Source organism: Ornithodoros turicata, chromosome 9 (genome assembly GCF_037126465.1).
Source record: "Ornithodoros turicata isolate Travis chromosome 9, ASM3712646v1, whole genome shotgun sequence".
Taxonomy (NCBI): domain Eukaryota; kingdom Metazoa; phylum Arthropoda; class Arachnida; order Ixodida; family Argasidae; genus Ornithodoros; species Ornithodoros turicata.
The window spans coordinates 16,756,978-16,782,628 of record NC_088209.1 but is presented as its reverse complement, the minus strand read 5'-3'; the positions used below and the strand labels follow the sequence as shown (position 1 = coordinate 16,782,628).

The 25,651-nt window shown below is 48.2% G+C and overlaps 1 protein-coding gene across 1 annotated transcript; it reads left to right on the top strand.

Annotated features, from left to right (window-relative positions):
- The first annotated feature begins 467 nt into the window (after window positions 1-467).
- LOC135368212 (carnitine O-acetyltransferase-like) lies at window positions 468-23,712 on the top strand. Its single transcript, XM_064601352.1, has 14 exons — window positions 468-744; window positions 5,220-5,306; window positions 5,402-5,520; window positions 7,405-7,458; window positions 7,812-7,977; window positions 10,084-10,255; window positions 11,731-11,808; window positions 11,889-12,067; window positions 12,155-12,255; window positions 19,245-19,370; window positions 19,427-19,549; window positions 21,906-22,104; window positions 22,608-22,745; window positions 22,804-23,712. The coding sequence occupies exons 1-14, from the start codon at window positions 592-594 to the stop codon at window positions 23,017-23,019; spliced, it is 1,911 nt and encodes a 636-aa protein (XP_064457422.1). The 5' UTR covers window positions 468-591; the 3' UTR covers window positions 23,020-23,712.
- Window positions 23,713-25,651: the final 1,939 nt, after the last annotated feature.

Sequence of the window (25,651 nt, the reverse complement as noted above, 5' to 3'; positions counted from 1 at the left end):
TTGCAATACACTCTCTCTATATGGCTCGGACTCGGTAGATGATATTTCGAAGGGGAGTTGCTGCGTCACTTCAAGGTTTTAATCTGGGGTATAAAAGGCTGTTGTTGATCCGCCTTGAGACACTGATCCATCGCTATACACAGAGAGTCGTTGACAGTAAGCTGAGCTGAGGTACTCTAGCCTAAGTTGATAAGCAATCAAACGGGAGGTACAGAGTTTTTCTTCACAAGTCCAGGAATGTGGTCACATACAGGAGGCCTGCGAAGAGTCCACATTGGCGGGGCATTGGAACGCACTCATAGTGTGGTGGGGGGGCACGCAGAGTTTCAGGTAGTCAACAGCAATACCAAATCAAGAGTTCACAAGAGGTTTCTTAGGGTTGCACTCAACTCAACTTTTTTCTTCATGACATGGCCAGAAATGAAGAAATAGACGACACTACGTTTGCACCGGCAGGAGAAGAGGAAGATCGTGCTGTCTCGCTACGGCCAGCTCTCAAAATTAAGTGGCCCGAATTGGAGCCCTCGTCGAACCAACATTTCTATTCTAATCCGCGCGCTAAAAACCTATTAGCCTGTACCGCCTCTCGTCATGACTTCGTCCCCTACCGGAAAGGGTCTCATGTTCTCCAGACAGAGTGAGTTGCCGAAGCTTCCTGTACCACCTCTTAAGGAGTCTATGGAAAAGCTTCTCATGACTGTCAAGCCACTTGTTACGGAAGAGCAGCTGAATCACACAAGACAGGTACGTCCGTCATGTGTGTATCCATATTGTTCGACAAAAGAGAGAGAGAGTGAGTTTGAAAGAAAAGGCAACCCCCTTTCCTTCCACCCCATCCCGGAACTTTCGGTAGAGGCTCTGGAATCCGTTGAACACCTTCAGAAAACCGCATCCTGAAACGAGTACAGATGACGGCACTGTATGACGCGCGTGGGAACGCCAATCGGGTAGCTTTCGTGGAGTGACGTCAGTCCACTTGGCCCAATCGGCCGGAGAGTATGTGGTAGTAGTGCTGAAAGTGCTCGCAGTTGCCGGCTTCACAGACGTGGGGAACGTCACGACTAACGCTCTGACGGGAATGTGCGTCCCGGGCCTACTTCAAAGGGAACTGTGCCGACATATGTCTGACTGCGTCTGAGGAAAAACGCAAGACGGCACAGCCGGGATAACGAACACGGGTACCTCTCAGTCTCGACGTGACACGGCCAGCACGCCAACCAGCCGCGCGAGCTGGAGTGAGAGTATGTGTTGAGGGCTCGGCCTAGGTTATCCGTATCACGCAATGTTATCACGCAAAGTTTTACGGGATTTTTTGTACTTGCGGTGGGAGTCCCACGAGAGGTTCTTCTTTATAAAGTTGATTATCATCCTCATTCTACGCGTTTCTATAGGAGCTTTTGCTGTCGTCTGCTATGGGAGTCGTACGTCCGCTTCTGCGCGTTCAAAACTCAAATTCCCATTGTCCAATCATGACGTAGATCTCACGGGCCGATGTGTAGCGCTCCTGTCGAAGCTTGCGGACGGGCTCATCATAGAGGTTGCCAATTATGACATTGTCGTAGTATATAGGGGTTGAGCGTGCAGCCGTGTCCGTAGGCACAGGAATTTCCAGTGCCGAATATGGACTCGTGATCCCCACGCGTCATGGCAGCATGGCGACGCATATGGGGTTTCAGCGCAGTCTCATTGGCTGATTTTTCGGGGCTTTTTTGTTTATTTATTTGCCCAATGGCGAGACATCGTTATGCGTGGTCGCTGCGATAGGTTGCTTGGTGAATTAAGCAGGTTACCGAGCAGTCCTGAATGCATTTTGTTTGTTTGTTTGTTTAAGGGAGCACTCCAGACTAAAAATTGTATACAGCTTCAAATAACTATTTTCAAACCGCATCGAATGCGAAGCGAATAGTTGCACAACAGGACCGGATACATATGTAGCATATGTGCGGATGTAAATATGTGTACAGCGTACTGTCTTTGACCTTACCTGTGCACTTTGGGATTATCCCAGTATATTCGGTTTGTAACAAACATCCATTTGATTCAAAATACCAATACAAAATTTCTTATCCCATTCGGAAATCGGACCGAATGCAGACTTATTGAATTCAGTGTTCGAAAAATTCGAATATACGCATATGCTTAAAAAATTCGTTTTTTCGTTTCGGCTCCCGTAATAGCCAGATCTCCATTTTCTTTTCTCTTTTTTTTTTTCTCTCACTCTTTTAGTTGTGGCGTTACTGTAGAGCTGTGCGAATATATTATACTTCGAATTCGAATCGAATATCTAATGCTAGTCGAACAGTATTCACGGGCGATGTTGAGTATTCGAAGATTTCAATTTTTTTTTTTTTTTTTCAATATTTCTGAAACGTAGCTTCTTCGTTCTCGCACTTCAACGTCAGCATTGTGGATGAGCCCGAGGCAGCCGCGAAAATTCGCAGTTTGTGAAGCGTGTTATACGATACGCGTATCGCCGCGTTGGAGTTTGTGCCAACCCGAAACACAATCCGCTCAGTCGTCACCGTCTCCATCGCGATTCCCGTCCATTATCCATCTCGGCGTCAACAGTGCCATACGAACTTGCAAATGGACTTGTAAAGAACCAACCCCACGGGGCTTTGCTGTTGTTGTTGGTATGGGGTAGGGAAGGTTAGCCTTCTTAATGGAGGCTTGTTATCCCAAAAATGAAAAAAAAAGTTAAAAAAGAAGACAGGGGTGGCCGGGCCATCCCTGCAGAAGCCTTGTCATGAAATATATACAGGTAGGCCCGGGTGTCAAGGTCGTCTATGGCGCTTGGCCGATGGGGAGCGAAGCGTTTCGGTTCGGGAGTAGCATAGTTGCTTCCCATTGGGCCGCCGGTGTTTCTCATCGGTCGCTGAGGTTGGGTTTGGCTGGGTGGAGGCTCGCAGAATGCCGGGGCCGTTGATGCTTTGAGCGGAGTACCAGCTCCGGTGGCGCAGCGGTAACGCGTGCGCTTGGAGACTGGGAGGTCCGCGGTTCGAATCCGCGGGCCGGCTGTGCCGTCTGGGGTTTTTCCTGGGTTTCCCTCAGATGTGTAATAGGCGTATGCCGGCACAGTTCCCCTGAAGTCGGCCCATGGACGCAGCTATCCTCCCCACCAGCGGATTCCGCTCGGTCTTCCACTTCACCCTTTCCTCTCCTCCTCTCCACCACCTTTCCCTTCCCGAGAAACATGCCGCCTAATCAGGCAGGCAGACCTCTCGGGTTCCTCTCAACGACACTCCTCCTCCTCCGCCGGCTTCTCTGCGACTCAGAGGCTGTGGGCAGCCTCGTTTTTCCTCTGGCGTCACTTGTTGCGTTGGTGGATTTCCTGGACAGCCAGCGCTTGTCGGCTGCGATCCGTGCCCTGGCTGCTTTCCTCGGAGGGTCCAGAGGGACCCTCTTTGCAAGCGCCGCCTTTCTGGTAGGACAGCCCCCATAGATCGCCGCGTGGCGACTACCGCAGTTTGCGCACCTCGTCTGGGGGGGGGGGGGGGGTTCGGACAAACCTTGTGACTCTGCTGTGCGCTGCAACGCTTGCACCGTACATCACTCTTGAGGTGGCGGGCGATGTGCCCGCAACTTTGACAGTTAAAGCACCGAGTCAGTGGAACGTGGTTGAATTCCAGTGTAATCCTGTCCGGCATAAGCACATAGGGACGAAAGGTCAGTAGCACGTTGCTGGTCGGCAACTTGTTTTGGGCGCCGTCCCGTCCGGGTCTGTAGCGGAAGAGGCGCTGTGCTTCCACGACACCGCACTTCCACGACGCCGTCTGGACGTAGAAACTCGAGCAGATGTTTATCGTGTGCGGGTCTGCCGTGCCGCTGACTTTCCCGATGATCCTGGTGTAGGGCACAGGGACATGGCAGGTCACTTGTACTTCAGCGAGGATGTCGATGGTGCAGATGGCTTTCGCTGCAGCGGGGACGGCCACGCTGAGGGTCATGGTCCCATCGGCGATGATATTGTGCCGCATCATGGGTGCATCCACAGCGCCCACGTCCTCAGCAGTTCGATTTGCGTTCGTTTGGAGGAGGGAATGGGTTGACTGGTCGGATGGTCACGTGGATACCGGATTTTCGTCCGTTCTTATGTAAAAAGGGGGTAGCGCCGTCCTCTTCCATCTTATGGGTGCAGCTGTTGTCTTCGACCAGGCTGCTGTTTGGTCGCTGTGGCTCATTGTGCTTCCGGCGTTTTCACGCAAAGGAGTCCGGGCTAGGTGGAGTCGCCTCCATGATGGATTCAGGTCGGGAGGTGGAGCTCTGAAGAGAGCTCTTGGATTCCTGTACTCCTTTGATCGCTTTTCCCGACGGGTGAGGCAGCATGGCAGTGCTTCCAGTGATGTACTCAGAGTGTGTTTTCTCCAATGTTTTATCCAGCGTCCTGCCGCGGCATTTGGCGGGCGACAGACAGAGCGGCGTCGAACAATAGAAACGCCACGCTCCCCTCGAATTCCGAGGCGAATAGATATTATAGGAGTTGGGCGCCGGAAGAGGTGGGAACGACGCTCGATTGACCAATCAGCGATTAGCCTTTGGTAAGGTACATCCGGCCGCGCGAGTTTTCGGGAGCCCTCATATAAGGCGGCACGCGCAATTCCTTAGACTGCTCCAAAAAACTTGATTCTTGTGTGAGCATCTTGTGTGAGAAAAATATTATAAGTTTCGTAAAGGTTCATAAAGTACCAATGCAAACAAAAAATCCAATCAAGATCTAAGTGTCCAATCCCCCCCCAATTACCCAATCGATCGAAGTATCCAATCCCCCAATTAATTCCCCAGTGGGCACAGAGTTGAAAAATTCTCCAAAGCGAGATATTCGAAATATTCAAACTGAGCTTTTAGGGAACGTTGGTATTCGATTCAAAATTGAACTAAACAATTCGGATTCGATTTCGAAATGATGCTACTCACACAGCTCCACTTTATTGGAAATTTTGCACTGTTCCAGCCGAAATGCATGTATTTCCAACCCGGTTATTGGAAGTCTCCCGCGAGACAACTGCCCTTAGTACGAAGGGCGAACCAGTCGTCGCGTGTACGGCAAACCCAAGCTGAGTTTTTTTATTATTTTATTTTCGCTCCAGCCCTCTTTTTTTTAACGCATTAAAGACCCTGCTAAATTTGAACCATGAAACAGCTACGTCAGAAGAATATACAATCTTACTTAAAGAGTGGGTAAGCACGCCGTCCACTTCATGGACATCATTCAACTGCAGGTCGTCGAACAATTCCTCGCACCAGGTGGTGAGGGGGAAAAGCTTCACCGGTTTATCATGGAACGGTCAAAGAAGCGCGAGAACTGGGTAAGTGCGTGTCGTCCTATACTGAAAAGACGCTGAGTCTAGTAACATAAAATATTCTGAAAGTAACCTCGACGGTCTGCTTGGTTTAAGTGTAGCTCGAGGAATGGTGGATCAATGGCACATACCTTGACGTGCGCCACCCTCTCCCCGTCTACTCAAGCCCAGCAACACTGTGTCCCAGACAGACGTTTGCAGACGAGAGCGCTATGCTCAAGTAAGCGAATTCATTATTCATTCCTGAAGCTTGTCATATACAAGCAGCTACCTACTGCCGAATCTAATGTGTGGATACTAAATGGATCCCAAAGATGTCACGTGGAGGAAATGGTTTTTCGTTGTGTTAGTTATTTTTTTACTCGATAAAGCGGCGACTCTGCACTCGTGCTCTACATTGTTAAGGTTTACTACTCCTACGGTATTCGCTCTATTCATCGTGTTTTTACTACATCCAACTGGGCTACATATTCCCGTGCCGTCATCGCCCAAGTACCCTAGATGTATGTAACTGATTAAAGGGACCATGAAATGATTTTTGGGAATTCCGAGTACTCTGCAGGAAACCATTCTCCTAATCCCTCACTATCGTACACACATCGACTTTTAACCATATTCAGTACAACGGGGGCGCAGTTATCAGACAAAAATAGTAGTGGGTGACCGCTGGATATATGCCTTCGAAGCGGGCTGACGTCATCCCATTCCAATTCTCTCCACAAACTGTGAACGACGAGGAGGACACACCCCGCGGGACCATGTGGGTGCATGGTTTCGGTTTGGACAACAACGACGTCGTACATCTCCCGTCGAAATCACTTGAAATATGGCGAAAGGCAAATTTTCAGCAGTGAAGGAACAGATTATGCGACACACACAGCGTCTATATGGATCGTTCGACACTCGGCATCTCGTAAAATGTCACCGATGGAGGTATGTTCTGACGAAGAAGTTCAAAGATGCATGCTCCGGTAACCATTCTGATACTGACAGTCAACAGCTATATTACATTTCTCATAGGATTCTGTGCCAACAGTTAGATACAATCTTTTCTCCAAGTCAAAAGAAAACATATTTCATACACTCTTAAAAATGGTGGTGGTGGTGGTGGTGGTGATAGGGCTTGCCGTTGTCGGCCTCACGTATGTGGGCAACGTCACGCCCTGGGGGAATGTGCGTCCTGGGCCGACTTCTAAGGGAACTGTGCCGACATATGTCTGAAAGCGTCTGAGGAAAACCCAGGAAAAACCCCAGACAGCACAGCCGGCACCGGGATTCGAACCCGGGTACCTCCCAGTCTCGACGGGCTTTTGGACGGGCTTTTGCGAGCCAACTGCAAACAAGCTTGTATGCTTAAATATATTTAAGCATACAAGCTTCTTTGTAGTTGGCTCGCAAAAGCCCGCCCACGAATCGGCAACGTGTTCTGTGTATGATCTCACGGCCAGTTCGCCTTGGAGGCGGACCGTAGCAGCTGCCGTTCACGCCCGTGGTTAATATAGAATATCTTCGCTATTCGAACCATTTTCAACGTCATATTTCACAGGGTGAAAGCTTTAGTACAGGGGAACAAATTAAAAATTATCGTGGGCTTGTCAAATATCATTTCATGGTCCCTTTAAGGTTGTGCGCGGGTGCGGTTATATTGCATGGATCCGCGCGAATAACCGCACGGCATGCTGATTTGCGGATAGAAACAATGTTTTTAAACTTGCACGGATGCACCTAAAACCGCACCCTTCGCTGGAACGTGCCGAAATCCACAGTTTATCCTCTAATAAGCATTAGTGTACCTGCCGCCATCCAATAGAGGGAGCCATGACTGAGATGACGGGGTAAATAAAAAAATGACGCTGATGTATGCAATCTCTTGCGTCTCTGTTACTTCAACGACTGTTATTGAATACCTTTGAATGACATAACGCTCCCGAGATATGCTGAAACATGTATCATATTTTCGCCATTCCGTCTTTTTTCCTACAAATGCAATGCCGACATATATGCGGATATACTCAATATCCACTCGGTTGTAGACGTGGGCAAGACAGATGCCGTGAGGATGCAGTATGTTTGTATCTGTGCTCTTATCCAACTGTGATTACAGGCACGCTGCAAAATTGGTTGCCGCGTCGGTTGAATTCAAGGATCTCATAGACAGGTAGGTTTATCTATACACTTATCTACTGCTACACTAACTGCTGGCAAGTACAATTTATCCTCTGGGAAACGGGCATTTGCAATCAGACAACTGAAGGAGCAAGGAAATGATGCAGCCTAGGTGATAATTGGAAACCCTGCCTAATTGAACGAGCGACTTATCGAGAGCGTGTTCTTGTCCAAGAACGTATGGTATTTGTAGTATATTTGTCGTAGAACACGCAGAGAGTCAAAGAAAAAGAAAATACATAATGGGAGCTGCTCCTCACTGCTCTCTTATATGGTCACTATGTGCACTGAGCGAGATTATTTAGCTTGGAGTATTAACATCTCCGTGCACCTCTTAACCTGCAGAGAGGCTCTACCGCCCGATGTCGCCGGTGGGGCCCCGTTGGACATGCACATGTACCTGAAGCTTCTCGCCGCTTACCGAATGCCTCGAAGCAAACGAGACGAGATTATAGTTTATGGTGAAGAGCCTAACCCGCCTAAGCACATAATCGTCATGCATAATAATCACGTACGTACGCCGAGTTTCCGAGGTATTCTAAAAGCCGTTTCTTGCACGTCGCCAAACGAAATTATGTTGTCCTCCGTAGGTGCAGTGTCTTACCCTATAACAGCTACCTTACGGCGCCGGCGTGCCGTGCTCGCCAATTATTCAGTCCAGATACGTAGAACACTATGTTGTCTACATAGAGAGCTCTGAAGCACACTCAGTCTTGGTAAATTTCGAAGTGACCGATCGGGTCAGGGAAAAGTTATAATGCGAAACGTGCTATTCTTGTAGCCAAAGGATCGAGATGGCGTTGTTGCGAAGAATAGCAGCGGCACCGCGGACGGCGGCGTGTCGCACATGCTGCCTGCTAAATGGTACGGCGATTGCTCACAAGATGGTTGTAGTTTTCACTGTGCTTTCGTGCAGCTGTCGCAAGTTTTGCTCGTGAAATGAGCGGAGTGAGAAACGAAATTACCCAGGTAATTAGCAGACAACCAAAGTGGATGTCTTCAGCATCATCGCCGTCGTGGAAGCACCGTCTCAACTGCCCCAGTTGTTCTTTGCCACACCTCCATCTTGGTTGTTGTGACTACGTGAGAAGTGTCAAAATGGAAAAAGCTGTATGTACGTATGTGCGTGCGCGCGCGCGTGTGAGAGAGAGAGAGAGAGAGAGGGAGGGAGGGAGATGAAGCCTCACTAAGACGGCGGTATAAGTGAATATATGAAAAGGGGATATGAGAGGGTAAGTGATTTGAAAGTGAAGCAGTCAAAGGGTAAAGGAGTATGAGGTAAAAATTAAGGATTATTAGAGGTAATTAAGGGCAATTACAATAAGGAAGTTCAGTTTAAAGGTAACGAATGTAAGGTATATGTAAAAGAAAGATTAAATGAAATGAAAGAATTCCTGAGGTAATCGCAGGTTATATGGAGGTAACTAAATGTAATTATGGGTAATGAACGTAAATTATAGGGGAATTGAGAGTAAGGCAAGCAAAATTATGACAAGGGAATTCCTGCGGTTACCTTAGGTAATTAAAGGGCAAGTACAAGGTGATTGGAAGTAATTGAGGTTAATTAAATGGACATACATATTGTAATTCAAAGTGTCAAACCGGAAATCAAGCATTGACTGGAGGTGGACAACCGGAGGTCGTGTATAGACTGGAACTAGGGAACCGGAAGTCAACCGGAAAAGGCGGTTAATGCTAACGCGTTTCTCTCGCATTTACCGCTAAATGGCCAATGAATTTTTTCGTCTAACTTTGCGCTGCTGTGCTCAATCACTTCGAAATTTACCATGATTGAATGTCTTTATGAGCTTTATGTGTAGACAGCACATTGTTCCACCTGCATTGAATAACAAGGCGAGCACGCATGCCGGCGCGTGTAGATTTATATAAGATAAAACACAGGTGTGTGTCTATAAAATTGCGAAATTGTATTCACTGAAACATCATACGGTAAGGATTGATGTAGCACTGTTACCTCAACACGTATTTGGTGCTGAGTCACCTTTTAAAAGAATTCGCTGTGAGACACACTCTTAAAAATGAACTTCACCGCATTGCACACTCGTAGCCAAACATCATCTCGAATGATATCGTTATCTGCCCTGATTTGTTGAAAACGGGAGGCGTACGCCATTTTTGTGACACTTATGCTGTTCATAATTGTCACAAAAAAGGCGTACGCCTCCCGTTTTCAACAAATCAGGGCAGATAACGATATCATTCGAGATGATGTTTGGCTACGAGTGTGCAATGCGGTGAAGTTCATTTCTAAGAGTGCACTTAGACTGCAATTGCAGAAATTCGATAATGTGCTGACATCCCGAGATTTAGTTCCCGTGTATCACCTCAGAGCGAGGGAGGAAGCGCGTTTCTGGTGGTGCTACAACACTTTCCCTGTGGCTAGCTGGGCCCATTATACCAGCTTTATGACGACATATTTAGTGATAGTGGAATAGTTACGAGCACAAGTGGAGCCGTCAGACATCAGGGAAGTGATTTCGCTCAATACGCTTCTTCAGGTACCTTAGTTACTGTTCTCTGAAGACAGAGGTATATGGCTTCATGATCTACTATGTATATGTAAGTATATCTTATACATCACCTGTAAAAATTGCAGATATTTCAAGTGGTGGTGTACAACAACCGAGGAAAACCTCTGCACGAGAACGATATTTACCATCAGCTGCTTCAGGTCGTCGAGCAGTCCAGGTCCCTCGATCCGCCTGTCGGCATCCTTACTACGAACCCCAGAACGACGTGGGCGGAAGTCTACGATAGACTTGAGACAGGTACATGCACTGGTCCGTAGAGTTATGGGGGGGGAGGGACCTTAAATTATGTACGGCCCACACGCTGACGGCATGCCGTCGAAATAATGCAATCGCTCCGGCGGAACGATTGTATGCAGCGTCTCCAAAATGTGTCATTTACGCTCACAGAGTCCATTCGTAATGAATGGAACGACTCACGATGAGACATTTTGTAATATCACGCGAACACAGCCTTCCATGAACTCATAGCCTGATGGCACCAAGGTTTAGGGATTCGTCTGTAAATTACCTAAATGAAATTGCGAGTGCCTGTGAACCGTCTAAACCATGCGTATAAACCTTCAGCATGCATCCAAAAGGTTCGTACGTACTCAACGCAGGGGCAGATCCAGACCCTCTGTTTGGGGAGGCTGGTTTCTTTGCCGGAGCGTGTAGTGGGGGAGGGGGGAGAGGGAAATCCAATGTATAAACCCAAGCAGCACAATGTACTGAAAGTCGAGTGCAATAGGGGTGGACGGTATGTGTCTTATCACTGTTCTTTAGTTTCGCGAGTCTGTTCAAGGACTTCCACCTACCCGGCCACCCCTATTGCACTCGACTTTCATTACATTTTGCTGCTGGGGAACTGACGTTTTTTTTTGGGGGGGGGCGATCACCCCCCCCCCCCCCCCCTTGGATCCGCCATTGACTCAACGCAATTACGCGGCTTGCCTCGCTTCCTTCGCTGGACATCGTTCCCTCCATCATATTCCTCCATCAACCAGTTTTCCCGTTTGTTATCTCACGTGACAGCGCAAGTTTGGGAACGAACGGAGCAGCTCCTCTGTCGTTAGGGCACATAAATTCGTCCACTAAACAGTGTCCATGACCGAGTATTGACTGCGCCCTGGGAGGGGGGGAGGGGCACGCTCGGGGATAGGAGAATCCTCATTGACGGCGGGGCGAGTAAGTTCCCTATAGAGTCTTCCTATTAACTCTGGTAAAGAGGAAGAGCAGAATAAGCATACAATTATTGCGATTAAAGTAATTGTTCTAGACGGGATGGAAGCGTAGTAAGTTGTTGAGACGCGATGTAATTTAAAATTACACACTTGCAAAGCATGCCCGCGAGCGACCAGGACGCGCAGCTACTTGCCCCGACTAGAGTCACTAAATAAGCTACGCTTCAGAGTACCGACACTGAGCCGCCATGTTGTTTCGGATGACCTCCAGCGCCATCCATTTAGCACTCTTCGAAGTGTTGTCTTCTTCCACTGCTGAACTTCACCTTCTTCTATTTCTACTGCCAAAATAGAGGTGGGGCTGGAGGTCATCCGAAACAACATGGCGGCTCAGTGTCGATACTCTGAAGCGTAGCTTATTTAGTGACTCTAGCCCCGACGTGCATCCCAAGGCGCAATCCCCTACGTTTGCAGCGCTATGCATCTTCTAGTTCACTGTAACAGGGGTAACGTTTCTACTTTACGCTATTAAGTACGGTTAACTTCTGGTAGGTTGTGTAACACGGGAGGATGAGACCGAAGCCAACATGGACGTCAGCTCCACCATACACACTAGCACCACCGTGTCTGGTTGGTATCACAGCCGGCTATTAACACTCACTGGGATCACGACAGGTATTTTTTAAGTAATCCGTTTTTACGTTTTGGAGAACGAAAAGAAAACGAGGAATCCCTGGAAGTCATCAGGCGTTCCATACTGGTCCTATGTCTCGACCAGAAGGTGGACTTCAAGGAAGAAGACTGGCCTGTCGTCGCTCCTCTCCAGTTGCTCATTGGTGGTCGCAAGGCCGAACAAGCTGGTAATCGCTGGTACGACAAGATCTTGCAGGTAATGAGAGTAAGGAGAACTCCCGAAAAGAACTGCCTTTGTCTGGTGCAAATATTGTGTGTGACGCGCGCCACGTTTCCTGCACAGCTGGTCGTGGGCCCCGATGGGGCATCTGGAACGATTTTGGAACATGGACCAGTAGATGGCACTGTGGTCGTGACGTTCATCGATTACCTCGTGCTTTTTCTGTAAGTGTATGGAGGTAAAGGTTGAAGATGTGCGTGGACGCGATTTTGTTCTGGCTTCCGCATAGAAACGAAACGTCTCCAAATCCGCGGGGATAAGGTGAGGCTGCTTGATTCTGTGCTGCGGTATTTCATCCGCAAGTAGTGCCCCCTGCCGACAGCCACTACCGCCGTGCTTCCCGAACTGTGGGTCACGAATCCCATGGGGTCATGACAGATACAGCGTAGGTTCCGAGCGAACAGCTCGTGAACTTGAAAAAGAGCGACAGCAAATGACGTCCTTAGGACCATGCTCTGTGCGGCATTCTGCGTCAGAAGAAAAAACGCTTAGGTTACAGCGGTTCCGATGTTCAACAAACAAGCCCACTTTAATTAACTGGAAGCAGCATTCCTGCTGGCAAGCGTTTTCTTTTTCCTATGGTTTCTTGCTCAGCTGATTCGCTATATTAATTACGAAATTTAGATTAAGCGTGAATTATGTGTATTACTGCTCAATCACGGAAAATAGCAACGCTTGTGGCATTGTGAAAAGCCGGGAGGGGTTGGGATGCCACTCGATATCTTATATTTTTGATGGGTCGCAGGGCAACAGAGTTTGCGAAACACGGCGCCTATCGGAAGTCATGATCGAGAGCACGCCGTGAATACAAAATGGCGTCAAAATGTGCCGTCCCTAGCATTGCTCTGTACCTTTATACCTCCTATTGGGAGTCAACTCTGGATGACATAATGTTCTTGAAGAGGCATAGAGTCTGAAAAGTACAAACGTTTGCAACGTATCATCTTTATCATGCAGATGTTTTCTTAACAATGACTGTATATGTGCAGATGTACTCAATATGCACCTGGACATAGCCAGCTATATACTGATCATGCCTGCCCTCTGAGCGCGAAACACATGCGGAAGGACCGTTCACTTTGGTGGCACTACTTTCTCAGGATCGTGATGGTCATACAGATGGGTGCGCTCGCTGGAGAACGGCGCTTGTTGTTATGTGATGTAATGCGTGCGTGCTTTGTCGTCTGCTACTGCGCGGTGAAATGCGCGCCACGTGTGTCTCGCACCTAAAAACCGTTGTTTTTACGTAACCGCGCAAGAATGTCTAAAGGTCCACTCGTTATATGCGGGTTTCTGATACATGGCATTGCCTGCCACACGTACAATTATGTCTAACTTCCCGGGCTCTTTTGATAACATTTGTGTGCTTCTCCCAGTCCTAGAGACACCCGAAAACGTTTGGGATGACCGGTGACCACTCGTGACAAAGCAGACATAACGGGGACACGGCTTGCACAAAACAAACTTTTTTTAAAGTAAAGTATGCTACGACAACATGTGAAGTAAACATGAAATTGATATGATGGATTTCAGGACGTGGGAGATTGGGTGGGATGGGGATAACTACACTACGGTCTCTATTACAATACAATGACTAGAGGTTTCAACTTATGCGCGTACAACAAGAAAACGGCCGCAGTTCAACCAACGTTCCTTCCAACACAACTAAAGTATTCGACGACAATAACAAGAATTAAAATGGAGCTCGATGGAACGGCGGTGAGATTGGGTAGGGTGAGGCTAACTACAGTGGGATCTGTCGAACGATTAGAATGCACATGGAATCACTACGTAGGTGTTAAAGCGCTTTCTTTGAAAGGGGCTTTGCAAAGAATAGCTTGGCAAAATCGTTCTTATCTGTCACTGAGAGTGCATAGTTCGTCAGGACCGGTCGGAAGAATTTCATGCACAACATAGTAAGCAAGGGCCTATGGTGCTCAGAACTCTGGCACTTCAGTTCTTCTTGCTTTGAAAGAATGTCCACAGCGCAGTCGACCGCCTATGCTTAAGTGGTGACCTTAACTTTCTGCCTCTGCAGTTAAGAAAGGTTTCTATGAACTCTTGAAGACAAGAAAGAAGGCGTAGGAGGCTATTAGACGGGTACAGGAGCCCGCCCCGGTCCTGATGGTCGATCAGTCTGTCAATTGGTGCCGCTGACTGGGGCTTCACCAGCAGTGCCATATACAGGTCGCAATGGACGTTCTCCTTCACGCAGCGTGCTAGGTAACCCCAACCACTGCCAGTGCTGTGTTGCCATGAGTAGGAAGGAGCTGCTGTGGGGACACCAGACTCCTCTCGAGGGCTGCCCTTGCCTGTTGTGCCTGTGTTCCACGTCGGTGTCTTGTGGTTCTCCATGGGGCAGAGCAACATCTGAACTGACACTCTCATCGTGCTGGACATTACTGTTCGCAGACGTCGAAACTAAGCCTGTTTTTAGGACCTTTTTCAATTCCAGCGAGCACTGATTTTGCGTCCGTTTGGTCGTTACTTCCAGAAGACTTCCGGAGCCATCCAAAAAAAGGACTCAATTGGGTCTGAGGACATGTTTCTGGTGAGTACGAACTGGAACTTCATTCGTCATTCATTTCGTCCAGGAGGTACCTGGCTCATCGGGCGTTCGACACAGAAGTGACCACAATCCCTTCATATGTCCCGTGACTGAGGAACTGGCTCTTCGTGCTGTCGCGTTTTATAGTGTTGAGAAAGTCGACGAAGTCTTTCTCTAGCCACTCAAGGCGCCTATCGCCGGCGTCGCGGTACTCCTCACAGTCAGGTTGGTTCTTGTGGACGTGCTGTGTGCAATTGCTTACGTCCATGAGGAGAAACAAGCGGTAGACAGCTTCCATAAACCGTATAGCCGTATAACCATAACCAGCGCTGGCAAAGCTGATACCGCACGTGTGGCCAGACTGCTCTTGAAGGCACCTTAGGGCTGCTGTTACTGGTGTTGACAGGACCTGAACAGCACGCTTGACATTCATTTTTTCAACAGTTGTCGGATACACGTGCTTTCGCGTGAGAAACCGGACAGGCTTTATGACGCTGTTCTGTTGCATCTTGTACATCTTTTTGATGTGCGATGATGAAACTTCACCGTCCTTACCGAGATCACGGGCCAGGAACTGTGAACGGACATTTTTGACAAGATGGCATTGATCATACGCGAAGAAAAGCTTCCTTGACGTGTCATTTGTATGGCTAATACTGTGTGTCAGGTTCCCGCCACATAGCAGTCGCATGGCAAGGACGTTAACTCTGTGGTTGTCGGTAACAATGCGGATTACTTCAAATCCGGCGCCTTCCACCTGTATCAGTACGTAGCGGATAATGTCGTGTAGTTGAGCACCCGTGCAGTTCCGCGTGAAAAAATATCGCACCGGAATCCTCAGAGGGTAAGAAAGTCCGTTTAGAATGAAACATAGCATTCCGTCAGCCAAAACGAGCTCGTTGGATGTGGCAGGCTTCTGATCTGGTCCCAGTTCCACTTCTCCAACAAATGCGTCGCGTTGCTTCACATACTGAAGGCGCTGCTTAATTTTCATTTCGTCTACTACAAGGGAGCAGACCTTCGCTTGAGGGGAACGCGGCTGATTCCACTTGCAACCTCTTTTGGACTAAAGACGTGAAGCACACCTGCCCGGTTGATGTGCCAAGTTTCTCCATGAATCGTTGCAGTGTGCTCCTGCTTGGCAACCTGAGCATATCTGCAGATCTCAGGTGCTCGTAGGCTTTAGAGAGCTCGTACGCTGGAGAGGCTCCTTGGCACTACGGCATGTCTTAGAGTCATGTCGGACCACTACGGCGACTTACACGCAAAATTCTTCACCTGGTCTACGAGGAAACTTGCTCGGATACTACTTTCCTCCGCAGCCACAACCACGTTTAGGTACTGGGAGACATGTTCGTCTTCTTTTAAACTTTTCAGCTCGGTCTTACACGCATCAAGTGCTCGCTGGACCAGAGCTCTCAGGTCTCTTTCCTTCCGCGCCCACCTTCGCCGTTCAAGCACCGAAGCTGATGTTCGCAAACTGACGTCGGCTTGGATGGCTTGGCCTTTAACTGTGGTCGATAGGCCATTAATTCCTTCAGAGCGGCCGCCAAGTCCCTCAGGCTCATTTCCCGATTCTCGGTTAGGACTGCTATCACCGAGCGCAAGCTGACCAGGGTTCAAGAGACAAGGCGGAGACGGCGAATGGTGGAGCGCTCCCGCCAAGGGCGTGAGAACAGAACCAGTAGCAGCCGCCTCCACCGTGGGTGATATTTCTGGGCTGTCATCCACCTCTTCTGCGTACCTTGCCTTTTTGGGGTCCGGTTGAACGCAGGACGTGTCCTGAAACGCGCTTGGGACAGCTCCCTTCTTGAGGCGACGTCTCTTACATCCTTCCTTGAAGTCGAAAGGTAGGAAGTGGAGGCTGCAAACAGTCGTGTATCCCGAGGTGGTGTTTGGGCACCAGTTCCGGCGGGGTATGACTTCCAGCCAACGTACTCGCAGTTTTTCTTCACTCGGTAGTTCGTGAAATGAAATGCCCTTGACTTTTCTCTTTGCGTTGGACCTGCATCCTGGCACGCAGCAGTACGACATTTCTTACCTGTTCAAAATACCAAGCCTTTCAGGAAAACAAAGTACAAAAAGAAAACATCGGGCAACCTACTCTGAAGCCGTAGGCTATGAAGATGCGTCAGGTGCCGTCGGTGTTTCGCGCGACGCGCAGGTCAAGAAGTCACGCTAACTAAGATCGCGTGCAGACAGCATGCACGTACTAACAAGAACAAGAGCAAGGACAAAAACGGGAGTGATGCTGGGATACCATTAAGCTCTAGATAGCGTACGACCCGCGGCCTCAAATCGAGAGAAGCGGTGTTATCGCATCTAGCCGAGAGATGTGGTGTCATCCAGGTGAAATCAGTAGCATGACTGGCTTGTGTCGCAATCGTTATCGAGAAGAATTCGGGTTTTGCTTGAACTCTCCGATTTCTCATGTCCCTTGGCCCAAACTAAGGCTCGTTTTTCTTTGTCTGTTTCCGTGGAGTCCGACCACCATCTGGCCTGCCTCGTATGTCATCTTAACCTACCTTCCACATATGCAGATGACAGACCTTTTTCGAGTGTTCGACTACTGCCTCACATCTAATCTCTCTCTCTCTATCTCTCTTTCTCTCTCAGTCGTTTTTGCTTTTGGCGCAGAGTTTCGCATGAGGGACAGTCGTCTCTGCGCAAAGCACAGCACAGCACGCACTGTAAAAGCTTACAAGTACCTTGCTGTGAGGTTACGCCCTGTCCGTTCCGCGGATTAACGCGCACGGACGTGGAATAACGCGCCAATGCACTTGAGACATGAGCAATTGGCACGATGGATATTGCCACAAAGTAGGCGAAGGGCCCAGCTACTGTCACACGTCCAGACGTTGGAAGCAATGCCATAGTCACAGAAGTTTCCTTCGCTCTGGTTGTGCTGACAGCCCAGACAGGGTACGTACGGGTCACCGTGGGTGGAACACCCAAGTCACGGTTTTCCCAGCATCCCAAATATACACTTACATGTCTGTACAAGCCACAACAGTTAATGTTAGTTAGTTCAAAAATAAACAGTTGGAAGGGAGAGTTGGAAAAGTTTCATGAATCAATATAAACAATTCAAAAGACGAGAAAAAAAAAGCCACAACGCAACTGCGTTGGCGGTCTGTTTCAGAGTCCACATAGCTTCAGCCTCCTTCGTGGAAAGCCGTAGAGAATTCTCCACACCCGAATGTGCAGTAAGCTGCAATTTCTGATGAGTTATACGAAGCTTTATTATCATACACCAGGAGCGAAATTATTTAGTGGCTTTGACATGCTACAGCTGAGTGCAGTCAAAACTGGCCTGCATGCTTAATAGGGAACTGCAAGTACACTTGAAAGCACAGCACAGCTGTGGTGGCACGGAAAGGCCTCTACACCACCCTAGCGCGACTACCCTTCCGCGGTAGAAGCGATGCGCAAAGTGTAAAGTTGACGAGGTTGGCGAGGGAGGGAACTGGGAGAATGCGATCAACGGCAACGTGCTACGTCTGAGTTACCGACGAAGTTGGCGCAGCTCTGCTTTATGAAGGAGCCCGTGTATCCTGAGAAACTGGCGCCCCCACGTAGTGTGGCGTGGAGGAAGGAAAATAAGGAGGGAGTGTGACGTCATTTGCACGATTCCGGAAGTTTGGGTGAGGAGAAGCAACTGGGACAAACAATTCTCCTCTCCCAGCTCTCTAGTATCTCGCCGGGCGCCACAAAACGCCATCCACGCCGGCAGCTGCCCCAGTTTGTTTGTCCCAGTTGTGGCGAAGTCTCACCGCAGATTGGCTGCCTCCAGTCACCTGATCGATTTGACGTCCTCATGATGTCGTCACTTCCACTACACTTTTGTGATTCGGAAAGAAACGGTCGTGCTCCCTCCTTAGTTTTCCTTCCTCCAAGTAGTGCGGTGAACGGCCATTTCGCCCTCAGCGGGCAGGCATGATCAGTATATAGAAGGCTATGACCTGGATGCCTATACACTTGTCGACAAACTAGTATGTTTGTGGATATTGCATGTTGCGGATACCGTCCGCTCTCAGATGCTGTAAATCTTTCCCGAGTTTAACTGTACTGAACATTGTCCCGTCTCTTGGATTTCCAAAGAACCAGCGGAGCGGCGGTTCTCCAAGAATCGCCATGTACTGTGTCCAGTTACCGCGAGCTGTGTCGCGTGGCGGACAGCAGATTGTACGTACTATGGGGTCATAGTTCTCGAAACTATGAATTAATTGCATAATGTGTACTTCCGTTCCATATAAAGAAATACACCTATACGCTACGCCACTTTTGCACTGCACAGGGGAAATGGCAACGTTTGGAGAAAAAATGTGACAAAGTGTCTGTCCACTAACAAGGGCAGCAATAAAAGGGGACTCGTAAGCATGCATGCAGAAGACTGCGCCTCAACGGAGAACTTTTCTCTCCTTGTTTTGGAAAGACACTCCTTGGGCAACAGGGAAGAGTGGGAGACGAGACAGGAAAGCTGCGCGCATAGCTGACGTACTTGCATAGCGTAATGGGAAAGTACACTGCGAGACATTCGGTCGTAATTGCGCAAATTTCCTTCAAGTTCAAAATTACTAAAATGCTGTCACCTATCGACCTCAGGAAGAAGGCTGCAAAGACCACCTGGGGTCCACCCAGCAACCCTGGCCTTAAACCAAAAAAGCTCAAGTTTGCATTGACCGACCGGATCATGCAAGATATTCGACAGGCCGAAACCCGGATGATAACGTAAGTCATGGAAACGTTGCGAAATCGATTAAAAGTAACTTTCAATCTTTGAACAGCATGGCCGAAGACGTGGACATCCTCAACTTCGTGTTCAGAGACTTCGGCAAGGAATTCATTAAAATGAATAAGTTGAGTCCGGACAGCTTTGTACAGATGGCGCTGCAACTCGCCTACTACCGGTAATTTACTGACTTCGTACGGCATGTTCATTCATCCAGAGACGGATACTCTACGCCGCTTTTACGGGGAATTACGACACCCGCACGAAAAACGGAAAGGCGTCGACAAACAATCGAAAAGGAAACCAATGTTGTGGAAGATACTAACCAAACAGAAACAATGGCAAAAAAAAAAAATGCGTCTAGGTCTAATGGATCGAGCAGTCTATCATTCGAAAATTACACGTGTGTGTTCATTTGGCCTCTTGGCCAGAGTTTGGCGCTTCTGACTCCTGCTCACTCATCTTCCGCTCAGCTCACTCATGCACCCCCTACACGGGTCTCATTTTGTCCACTCCTGTTCGGCTCATTCGCTACATTAAGCATGAGTGAGCATGCCTATAGGTATGATCCTGACCCCTCCTGCGCGTATACATGGTGTCCCAGAAAACGTGTCATTGAATTATAATAAAAAAAACTACGCCACCTAGAATCACGCGGTCAACAGCATTTGTTCTTATTAGGTTTTTGCCACCTCCTAATGTGAATGTCATGTACTCCAAGTTTAATTATGTAAATATTTGCGAACTGAACTCGGAAATTTCCCAAGTAAAGGTCACTTTTTTACCCCACCAATATGAAGAGCGTGCCGGGTTCACTCAAATTCATGATAATTCGCAGTGATATTCACGAGCTATCCCATCGGAAAAAATAGCCGAATATCATGCTTTTCGGAGCACCGAACCATAGCGCGCGATGACTTTTTGAGCGCAATCGCTCTCAGTGCGACGAAAGGAGGTTCTGAAGCCAGCCCACAGAGTGATAGTAGAAAAAGAACAGTTCCTAAAATTGGGAGAGGGAAAGCATTATCTCAGCGAAAGTCGGACGTCATAAGCCGTTCCTGTTTTATCTCTTTCTGCGATGTCGGGGAGGGCTGGGTTTCCAACTTCCTTTCGTCGGACTGACAAAGATTCCGCTGAAAAATTCATCGTGCGCTATTCTGTGTGACCTCCGTAGAGCATGATGTTCGGCTATTTTTTCCGATGGAATAGCTCCTGAATATTCCTGTCAATTATCATTAATTTGACTAAATTAGACACGCTCTTCAAATTGGTGAGGTAAAAAAGTGACCTTTACTAGGCAAATTTCCGACTTAAGCTCGCAAAAATTTACTTAATTAAACTTACGTTACACGACAGTCACATGAGGAGGTGGCAAAAACCCAGTAAGAACAAATGCCATTGACCGCATGACTCTAGGTGGTGTAGTTTTTTTATTATAATTCAATGACACGTTTTCTGGGACACCCTGTATGCGCGGTGCATCCAAGCATGGATGCACTCTAAACACTTAGCTTCGCCGTATAGCACGATTCTAGCAAACCATCGTCCCGAATGACAACGTTTTGTCCCCTGAATTGATGAAACCGGGCGCCACAATTGTGGCAATTACGGCCTTCGTAACGCCACTCGACGTCACTCCGCATGACGGTTGGCTAGGATTGATATGTGGTCAAGTTCATTTTTAAGAGTGTTTGCTAGCTTTTTTTTTATTATTACTCTTCCGTTTCTGGTCTTACAGAAACGTGGACGAGCCGCTAAAGGCAGAAGCCTGTCAAGGAGGCTGGACCGACATAACATGCAAGCAAAAAAGAAAAGAAAAACAAAACAAGTAGCAATCAGTGACTATTTACAGCAATTACATTGCAGGCAAGAGTAATACTGTTTCCCAACGAAACATATATACATCAATTGTACTACATACAACAAGCACTATAGTGAGCCCTGAACTATGCGGAAGATAACCAGCGTTTTATGAATCATGGATGATAGTTTTACTATTGACGATGGTGATAGTATAAAGGCAGCTTAAAGAGAAGTATTGAGATCCCCTTCAAGGTAAACGCGCAATATGCGTTTAAACTGCACGTCCGTATAGCGTTGTGTTAGAAGGTAGATAAACTGGATAAAGAACTTAGGTGGATAAAGAGTGGTATCAGATATGACATGCTCTGTTTACCGTAGTTAGTCCTTAGCATTGGAACCACGAACTTTCTTGACGTTCGAATGGGATATGGGGGTCGTCCTATGCGTGAGGTTCGAACCCGGCCGAGGGAGCCAGCGACAAGGCTCAAGTTGCCTTAGACACGTTATCTTTCTTCGACGGACTGAAATGCGATGTGCCGTGCGCTCAGATTTGTGTGCGCACGACGATAAACTGTGGCGTCGCTCACGATCATAGATGTCTTGCGACATTTAGCTACGATTTATTACGAACGGTTATGATGTGATCATATACACCCCTACATGGAGCTTGCTTGCATTCAAAGCTACGTGCTATACATATCATACTCTTAATTCGTGTACGTCTTCTACAGTGTCCACGGAAGAGTAACAGCGACGTACGAAAGTGGTTCGACTCGACGCTTCTTGCATGGGCGCACCGAGGCCATCCGGTCAGCGTCTTACGAAAGCAGTCTCTTCTGTAAGAGCTTCCTCAACAAGGATCTCAATGTCAGCGAACGAGAACGGCTGCTCAGGAACGCTGTCGTCGCACATAAGGAATACGCCATAGAAGTATGTATCCCGTTCTGCATATGATATAGGGAGGAGTGGTCCGGATGTGTTAGAAGTCGCTCTTAGTCTAAATGTGGTCTTGGACACCGGGCTACACACGCTAAGATCAATTCAAGCAGTCTGATAAACTAAGAGTGGCATCATCATCATCCCCCCAGACAGGCACACAACATCCGCGAACGACATTATACAGTTTATTCACTGACGTCGGGGGTAATGGCACCCGATCGAGCTACAAATCCTGGCACAGGCTCAAAAGTATCCACAAAGTGTCGATCAAAATGGGCGCAGGATACGTTGGAACTATTCTTCCGCGTATTTCATACACCCCGGTTTTGTCCGGCAATACCACACGGTGACGTCCTGCCGTAACGCAGGGTTTCCAAATTTTACTTCGCATAATTAGCGCACCAGCTGTATGGCGCTTCGTTTTCTCCTAGAGGCTAAAAAGCGCATTAATTTATGCGAGTATATACAGTACCCCACTCTCCTATTCTCTCCAGGCCATCAGTGGCCGTGGGATCGACAGGCTCCTGCTGGGCCTCCGTAAGGCTGCCGAGGAATTAGGTAAGCCGACGCCCAAGCTCTTCCAGGATCACGGTGTCAAGGAGAGCTGCAACTTTCGCCTCGCTACTAGTCAGGTAGATATAGTGTCATAACTCGGGCAAAGAGCAACAGGTATTGTTTACCGCGCGACAGGTGACCGCTCGTGGCGAGGTGGGCCTGTTCTACGGCACAAAGACCGTCGGCGGCTACGGTGTGTGCTATGGATTTCAACTCAATTCTATATTCGTCGGCATCAGCTGTCGCAACACAGACGCCGACACGTCTGCCACGAAGCTTCAATCTGCGCTAGAAGAAAGCCTGCGTGACATGGCACAAGTAGTGGTGCTCTCGCAAAAGGCCAAGCTGTGACATGAAGTAAAATTATAGGTGACACAGCGCTATAAATGTCGCGTGGCTGTCGTATTACAACTGCTTTATTTGTGCATTATATATTTTCACAGGTTTCTGCCAAATGAAATATATACAGAGACCTATGGCGCTCTGTTTGTAATTTTTTTCAACCCTGTGTTAGCTCCACGAAGCGCAACTGTAGCCATGAGCGTCGTATGGACATGGACAGAGAGGACAAGAGGAAGGGGTATGAGGGTTTAGTATGCGTCCTGGGCTGACTTCATTGGGAACTGTGTCGACACTAGTCTCAACGTCTGCTGGAAAACCCAGAAAAAACCTCAGGTGGCGCAGTCGGTTGTAGGATTCGAACCAATTAATCACCTACCAGTCTTCAGCACCACCCCTGTACCACCAGCGACCGGATGACCCGCGCGACCACCGGCGACCAATTTTGCGACTAACGTCAACGAACGGGGCCTACAACGTCTATATAGGTGACGACATGTGTGGTGATTTCCGCCAACCGCAAATAGATGGCACAAGAGCCCATTGATAGATCATTTGTCTGCCTCACGAGCAGGGTTGAGGGGCTTTTGGTTTCTGTGGTTAAAAAGCGTGAGCGCGTTCGCTGGTTCCGGCAATCGTCAGGAAGTGGGCCTTGTTTGTTGAACTTGTTTGCATGTGAGTAATTAAATGGTTCGTTTCTTTGTCTATGTTGAGTTTGTCTCAGTGTTGTGTCATCTCCAGGCGTGGGCTTTGCCCCAAGAGCAGAAATAGGATCGCACAGATGGCGCCCAACGTGGTGTCCCTTGGTTGAACCTATTCAAGCAGCGGTTTAAGAACAAATTTCTTCCTTAAGCATTTTCGTCCGGGCTGTACGCACTCAAGACCGAACCCCCGTAATGTAACAATGAGGAACAGTCGCGACCGACGTAAATGATTGCTCGCATAACGACGTCAACAATCTGCCGAAAGTGTGAACGAATGGTCGCTATCAGCTGCATTGATCATGCAAAATTTCGCTTTGCAAGCAGCGTTGTAACCAAACGCCGTAGCTCACTTTGCTTTCTTTATCCAGAATAAAATTAATTCACGGGAGCCTTGCTGTCACTTATTAGCGACTTGTTTGCGAGTACTGTGCTGTCTATCTTGACATGGAGATCTGCAGACAACAGATGTAACCCTACGTCGTGCTTCCAATGGCGTTATTTTAGCACGGAACGCAGCTGTACTCTGGCTTCGTTTCGATGGAAGACTGCAGACGCACCGCTCTGTTCACCTCCCCGGCCTGGCAGTGCCATGCGATGCCAGGGATTTCGTCATCGGACACAGGTCGCCGCTAGACCTGCCAAATGGGAGATACGTATAACACAGAAGAAAGCCCCCCTTTCCCTTCGCCACGGCAGCGGACGACTGCACGACAAGCTGCAGCAGCCTCCGTCCGAACCGTCTGGAATCCCGACTGTCTTGGATTCATTCCATGGTGATTTCAAGCAGAGTCAGGCAGGGTGGTCCGGTCGACCTTAGAGACTTTTTCGTTCCAATATATATTGAAGCCTAGTGCAATACATTGGCGGAGGAAATAGCTGAAAATATTTTATGTTTTTTTTTTTAATAATCTTCAAGACCGACCATTTTGAGCACAGCACTTCCTCGCAATTTTCAGGCCTCGTATCTTCATAACTATTAAGGCAATGCAATTTATTTTTTTCCACGCTTATTGTCTACGTGCTGCTGTATTGTTTGCTCTATTTTTGAGGTTCTAGGTTTTGCAAGTATCCAGATAAAAAATCGCAGGGTCGCCTCATTTCCAAACTTTTTCGGCGCGTAACTGCTTTTATGGAAATACCAGAAAGTTAACATGCTTGCCATCGTTCTGTTCGTCTTTAAACGATCTTTCAATTAATGAGAAAGAGATTGTTGGAAAATCTCGGACATACTTCGAAACGCGCCTATAGTTGAGGGTTGTAAGGCAAAAACGCGCAACTTCGGTAGCCCGTTTTGCACATTCGCCCACTCGTGACTTGGTTCGTACACCTCACACATGTTGTTCATAAGGAGCTCACAGAGTGTAGCGGAAAAAAAATCACTTCAAAAATCGTCAATTATCGGACTTCCTGCGCACACCTGCAGTGGCTGGTTTGTGACAGGCGGACAGCGGAGTGTCGTCCCTTCGTGGCTTCATGTTACATTTGACATAGTCAAGTTCGGGTTTATAATAATTATTACGAAACAATGTTCCAATATCCATCTAAAAAGGCAGGAGTTACGCTACGTAGGTCAGCATTAAAGGAGCATGGAAGTGACATTTAACATGACTCGAAATCCTGCTTTATTTGTTAATCTGTCCACAAGGAGTCGCTATGCAAAATATTTCCGATCTGCGGCGCATCATCCTGCCCCGCGTGACGTAGAAGCTGCTCGGTGCCATCATTTTTTTCATCTCGGCTCACGCGCCGCTTATACATGTTTCAGCTGTGCCGTTGGACGTCACTGGTCACGTGTTGTAGCCCGTGATACGTCACGCCGTCTTCCGCTTCGCTTCGGCGCTCTTCGGATGTGGAGAGGGTTCTTTAAACGTGTGCGGATCAGAGCCTTGCGCGTGCTCTGTGGGTTGCCTGCGCTCATCGTTCTTTCGCAGCAGCTCATT